This window comes from Ictalurus punctatus, chromosome 25, assembly GCF_001660625.3.
Source record: "Ictalurus punctatus breed USDA103 chromosome 25, Coco_2.0, whole genome shotgun sequence".
Taxonomy (NCBI): domain Eukaryota; kingdom Metazoa; phylum Chordata; class Actinopteri; order Siluriformes; family Ictaluridae; genus Ictalurus; species Ictalurus punctatus.
The window spans coordinates 1,613,916-1,620,683 of NC_030440.2; the positions used below are offsets into that span (position 1 = coordinate 1,613,916).

Here is a 6,768-nt window from a genome sequence, read left to right on the forward strand (position 1 = left end):
TAATAATAATAATAATAATAATAAATGAGGCAGAGATTAGATTTTTAACCGAGAAAGACACAACGATCAGACATAATTACAAGGCCATGTAGTGATTCCTGCTCTTCAGTTCTATTTATAAAAGCACAAAGTGAGAGAAATATAAACTTGATGTTTATCGTGGTTTGGAAACCAGCTATATTCATTCTAACGATGTTAAATATAGTTCACACGGTTTTAATTTCTGAACTAGTCTGCACACCCGGGCTTGAATTATGGTGTGTAGAGCTGTTTTGGTGCAGCGTGTGTCATCACGTCTGTTCATCGTCGACCCTCTGCATGATTCTCTTTAATGCCTCGTGATTTCTGTATCAGCATGATTTCTGTATATTTCACCCCCTTGCGTTGTTTTTAATAATTGTTCTGGATTTTTAGCATTGAAATAGCATTTAAAATAAATGCACGCTTTTGTTGGGAAATTTAAAATAAATACATGTGCACTTATATCCAAGACTCGGACACCAGCACTGACATTTTCATATAAAATATAGTGCATAGAACTTACAGGAAATGATGATTTTTAGATATATATCTATATATATACAGCCAGCTGGTTAGTGCTACCATTAAAAATCATTATGCAATCTGTAAGTGAAATTTAATCCACGAACCCACCATTTACATTCAAACCCAACCCCTCTTACCACCGGTCACATAGATACCAGAAACGAACCCCCTTACATTTTGCTCTTGAGCCTTACGTGCGTCAGTTTCTCCGTCTTTATTTTGTTATGGAGGTACGTATGCAAACTTTGACGGATTGTCGAATATGAAACAAAGATGTTTTTTAATGGTCTATAAAGCTTTTTTCGTTCGAGTAACAGCGTTCACTTTCTCTTTCTCTCTCACCCTCTTTTTTTCTTTTTCTTCTTTCCTCTGCTTTCAGGTCTTGGTACTTTTCCGTGCATATAGGCTGTGTGTTATTGGCCATAGCTCTGCCGGTGAAACCTCGACATCTGCGCCTGAAGGAGCAGCACAGCTTAATTTCCACCAGCACCGCCTCTTCAGACAGCCAGAAACCCAAAACCACATGAGCCAAGAAACCACACCCCCACTTCAGCACACTCGACGGCCGACGCTCCTACCGTAAATCCTTGCGTCAGGAGAGTCGGCGAATGAAACTTATAAACCAACAAACATACAAACTAGCCCCTGTCTAGACTCATCCAGTGGGTCGTGAAACTAATCTGGGCTCGAAACACTGGTACCAGAACTCATTGGCTGCAGGGGATGGGTTGGAATGTGACCGGCGGTGTTAGGATGGAACGCTAAGGAAACTCTGATGTATTGAATTCTGCATACTTTCCTTTAACCTCGCCATCACTGTTGTAGGAGTTGATGTTGTGACATGCAGGCTGCATCAATTTGCAGGAGACCGTGCCACTGTTACCGAAAGCAAACGAACACTTTGGAGAGTCGTATGGCGATAATAAAACACCTGTTACGGGCAGTTGATTCGAAAGGGGAAAAGCGCAAGCACTTCAGACAACAGGTTGGCACTGCACCGACGTCGGTTTGCAAATAGTCGTTATTTTCCGATTCATCTTTTACTCTCCTGAATTCGGCTCCTCCGACGACGACGACGAGCCTTTGTTCTCGTCGAGGACACAGTAAAAGCTGAATCGGAAATTTGAACCCATCACCTAATGAGGTTCTTCAGTCCATGGCATGTTCTCTTTAGTTTAGTACGCCCTACGATCCTTTGATGCATGAGGTTGCATATCTTAAGATGATTTTCCTTGTTGCAAAAAAAAAAAAAAAAGAAGAAAAAAAAGAATCACTGCAGCCTCATTATTCTTCATGAAGCTTTAAGACATTTTCAACACATTCCATTTTAAATATGTGTGCTAGAAAGACAATTTCTAAAGATCATTAATATATCAGAGTTAGTCTGCAATGAAAACATAAGAAATGTTTGCCCAGTGATGCAAAGCCCAACTTTGTAAATGTGGTGATTAAATATGAACCTTTTGTAACTATACATGTGGTGTGTCTATTGTATTGCACTTCATCTCATTCTCAAATATAATAACGTCTTATCTAATAATAATAATAAGAAGAAGGTGGCATGATGGCTTTGTGGTTAGCATTTTTGCCTCACATCTGCAGGGTTGGGGGTTCAAATCACACCTCTGCCCTGTGTGCACGGAGTTCGCATGTTCTCCCCGTGCTTCTGGAGTTTCCTCACCCAGTCCATGGACATGCACCGTCGGCTGATTGGCATTTCCAAATTGTCCGTACTGTGTGTGATTGTACCCTGTGATGGGTTGGCACCCCATCCAGGGTGTCCCGTGCCTTGTGCCCCGACTCGACTTCCCTGGGATAGTCTCCAGGCTCCCCACGACCCTGTGTAAGATAAGTGGTATGGAAAATGGATGGATTATAATAATAATAATAATAATAATAATAATAATAATAATAATAATATTTTTCCACACCTGTCTAACATGCAAGAAAAAACGCTAGCAGGAAGAAGAAATGGAAAGTGTTGGGAGAAAAGATGTTTTAAGAAGGAAGTGCAGTAATGAAGGTCTTAAGGGATAACATTCCAAAGTTTGGGGGTTATGCACTAAATAATCTCGCACGACCAGTAGACCGGCATTGAGAATGAGAATCTGAACACAGTGGGACCACGTATTGTTTTGTATGTGAGAAGGAAGTTTGAATTTGATTCTTTGGGGAAATGAGCAGCCAGTGTAGTGCCGTTGGAGTACGGGTGTAACGTGTGTTGAACTTTTCGCATGAGTAAGGACTCTTAACGCTTATCTGGTGTCGGCAAATCTGTTATCATTCATCATTACAGTATGACACGTTGTACAGAACACAAAATCCAGTTATCAGAACAGTGTTGTTCAAGTGAAAGAGTTCAGCATCTGCCCTTTACTCTCCATCAACTGTTGTAAAGAATCCATTATCCAGTACACATTCTGCTGGTGGGGAAGTCATTAACCTAGCAACCTATGTGCTGAAAATGTACGAAACGTACTGATACACACACTGAAATCATTTAAACTGGATTTCAAAAGCAACAAACAACAAATAAAATTAGCAGCATAAACATAATAACGTTAATCTCAAAGTTGCGTCTCTGTTATGGTTATTGATTGTATTGAAAATGAAATCGGAGGACTCCAGTATTTGTATTGGACGATTGTTTTTTAGACTGCGGTGGATTATAAAATAATAAAGAACAGGTAAAATTTTAAAACATTCCTCTCAAATCGCTATTTAATGTCCCCGTAATTATTTGAAAAGCCATGTGTTAGTGGTATGAATGTACGTTATCCCTTAAATGTCGCGCTTATGTGTTATTTGTTACTGTCTCGTTTGAACTTGTTCGTTTGTCTTGGCTCGAAGCCATACACTTGCTGTGAACTTTTACTTCGCGGAAGCTTGCGTTTATTACAAGTGAGTTAAGAAATGATTTCTTATCTTATTAGGGTTAGAGGGGTCAGCCACAATCTTAACTGCCCACTTCAGGGTCCAGGAAGTGTACAGGTCATGAAGGGGTGGCAGATTGCGGCCAATCAGCTTCTCAGCAGAGCGAGTCGGCCCTTATCCTTGGCAGTGGCAGCAGTGTACCAGATAGTGATGTAGGAGGTGAGTATGATCTCAATGATGGAGGTGTAGAAGTGCACCATCATCGTCTGGGGTAGGTTGAACTTCTTCAGCCGCCGCAGGAAGTACATCCTCTGGTGCGCTTTTTTTAAATCAGAGTTGAGGTCACCCACTTGAGGTCCTGGGTGATGATGGTTACCAGGAAGCGGAAGGAGTCTACAGTATCAACTGGGGAGTCACACCGGATGATGGGGGTAGGTAGGGCTGGGTTCTTCCTGAAGTCTACCACTGTTTTTACAGCATTGAGCTCCAGGTTGTTCTGACTGCACCAGCTCACCAGACGGTCAATCTACCACCTGTAGGCAGACTCATCCTCCTTAGAGATGAGCCCAATGAGGGTGGTGTCATCCGCAGACTTCAGTAGTTTGACGGATTGGTGACTGGAGGCGTAGCTGTTGGTGTAGAGGGAGAGGAGTAGAGGAGAAATAACACAGCCTTGGGGGCAATCAGTACTGATGGTCCGGGAGTCAGAGACATGTTTTCCCAGTCTCACGTGTTGCTTCCTGTCAGACAGGAAGTCTATGATCCACCTGCAGTTGGAATAAGGCACACAACTGGGAGAGCTGAGTAGCAGAGCTGGGATGATAGTGTTGAAAGCAGAGATGAAATTCACAAAGAGGATCCTGGTGTAGGTTCCTGAGGAGTCCAGGTGCTGGAGGATGAAGTGGAGACCTGTTGGCTCTGTAGGCAAACTGAAGAGGGTCCAGGAAAGGGTCTGTGATGGATTTGCAGTGGGACAGCAGAAGGCGCTCAAAGGACTTCATTACCACAGATGTCAGAGCGACAGGTCTTTAGTCATTAAGTCCTGTAATCCTGGGTTTTTTGGGGACAGGGTTCACGGGTCTTGAAGCAGGCTGGCATGTCTGTAAACACTGGAGGGGGTGAATGGTGAGACAGAGTCTTTCTCCAGCTGCTTTGCAGGGGTTCTGTCCCTTGAAGACTCTGTTAATGTCTCTCTCAGGATGGAGAGACTCGTACTTGTGGTGGGGGAGGAGGGGGAGGGAGCCGTTGAAGTGTGCAGTTGTGGATGGCTGTGGAGCTGAACCTGATGGCTGGTGTCATGGGGGATGGTGTCAGGACTTTCCCATTGTCTTTCAAAGCGACAGTAAAACTCATTCAAGTTGTTGGCCAGATGCAAGTCATTACCAGAGTGCAGGGTTTTAGGTGTGCAGTTTGTGATCTGTATGAACCCTTTTCAGACAGAAGCAGAGGATGAAGTGGAGGGCCATGTTACTTAGGGGCACATAGGTGCATTTTGTATATTCCTGGCAGCTGTCTACGATGTCTGCGGAGGCGCACAAGTGCACCCGCACGTTTCCAGTGTTTCACTGCACGTGCAAAAGTGAGGGCACCTTTAACCAGAATGTCCAGTAAATTCACGGATGTGTCGAGGAAGCTGGGAAATAAATCCGTAGGGACTGTAACCCTTGCCAGAGCCATATCTCCCTGCAGTTCTCACCTGGTTTCCCACTGAAGCTAAGCAGGGTTAGTCCAGTACCTGGATGGGAGACCTCCTGGGGAAAACTGCTGGAAGTGGTATTAGTGAGGCCAGCAGGAGGTGCTCGCCCAGTGGTCTGTATGGGGGCTAAACCGTGGTCCTGATTCTCTGTGGTCGTTAAAAAAAATACCAGGACACTTATGGTAAAAGAGAGTAGGGGTATAACCCCAGTGTCCTGGCGAAATTCCCCCATTGGCCCACTAATAGCTGGTGTGTGGTGGGCGTTCTGGTGCACTATGGTGAAAGATTTTGCTGAGGTGTACTGTGGACATGTGTCTAGTGGCTCTATTGTGATGATTTTGACTTAGCATGTGCTGCGCTGTCACTGTAATAAATTGCTTTTTTTGCTAAAGACATTCTTTAAAATGCCCAGTAACTAAAATCAGGCTTGTCTTCTCTGATGTTAATGCACATAATGTTTTTTTACGGTGGTAATAAGTTTCTTAGAGTGGTAACACACCTATAGTCTCCAAAGAATGTAATGAGAACGGGAGAATGCTCTCCTCAGCTTTCACAGAAAGCTGTTGCGTAAAGAAGAGTAATCATCGTGGGTCCTCCTTAAGTCAACAACCGTCTCTTGTTTTGTTCACATTAAGAGACAGATTATGGGTTCTTCACTAGTCCGCAAGCCGCTCTGCCTCGGCTCTGTATGCTGCGTTGTAATTGGTGAACTTTATGAGGTGGTTAGACTGGGGCTTTGCAGTCATGACTCAGCAGAGTGAACATCACACAGCTCCAGAAAGCACCGGTGCATGGGTTGTTGCTACTCCTGATTATCTGAGGTCTTTCAGGAAGTTAAGGATGAAGTTACAGTGTTTAGGCCAGGTAGGCTCAGATTCCCTGTTTTGTTTGTTGCTGTATTATTGCATGGCATGTAGAGCTGAAGTCAATGTACGGGGTTTCCTAATAAGATGGAATTTAAATTCCTGGGCTTGTTTTTTTTTTTTTTTTTTTTTTTTTTTTTGCCATATTGCCTTCTATGGAAACTACTATGGTGGTAACCTACAGTATTATAGTGTAGTCTTTTGACATGCTCATCTCAGTGTCCAATATATTAGGTACACCCTTGTAGCTAAATTCATTGGCCATTTCGTTCTACAGTAGCCATCTACACATAGGTGCATTTTGTAAGCATACAATTCACCCCATCCGTTGCCAGGCATAGTTTACTCTGTCCATCAATGAAAAGTAACCATCCTAGAGATCATCACTAACCAGATATTATTTGTAGTGGACTTTTTAAATACTGAGAAAAAGGTTTACTTTTCCACGCACAATTTGTGTTACTTGTCCTCTAGTTCGTCAGTCGTATTCCATTTCTAACCACAACACTGATGGTGGCTGGGTGTTTTTCGTTAGTTGAATTCTTAACCCAGTAGTGATTGAGGTGTTTGCAAATTCCTACAACACTACTGTGCCTGAAATCTAGCTTAATCTGACCAGAACAGGTCAAGAACATTTTCGCCACTCTTAAGTTCTGGCGGATCAGCCTAGTCAAGCAATTAGGAAGCTGGAAAAGGACATACTAGTTGGTAAAGATGGTCTACCAGTTTGTCCAACTGGGCCTGTGACCAGCTTGGCATCTGGCAGGTGCTCAGGTTAATTTAGTATTT

General features: G+C 43.3%; 1 protein-coding gene across 3 annotated transcripts in view; it reads left to right on the forward strand.

The window, feature by feature from the left end:
- The window catches only part of mboat2b (membrane bound O-acyltransferase domain containing 2b), a 35,856-nt gene extending 33,838 nt beyond the window's left edge, over positions 1 to 2,018 (forward strand). For all 3 annotated transcript variants that reach the window (XM_017455823.3, XM_017455825.3, XM_017455824.3), the window contains exon 13: positions 926 to 2,018. In XM_017455823.3, the coding sequence (XP_017311312.1) occupies positions 926 to 1,073 (148 nt within the window). In that variant the 3' untranslated portion in view covers positions 1,074 to 2,018. The remainder of the gene's footprint in view (positions 1 to 925) is intronic.
- Positions 2,019 to 6,768: the final 4,750 nt, after the last annotated feature.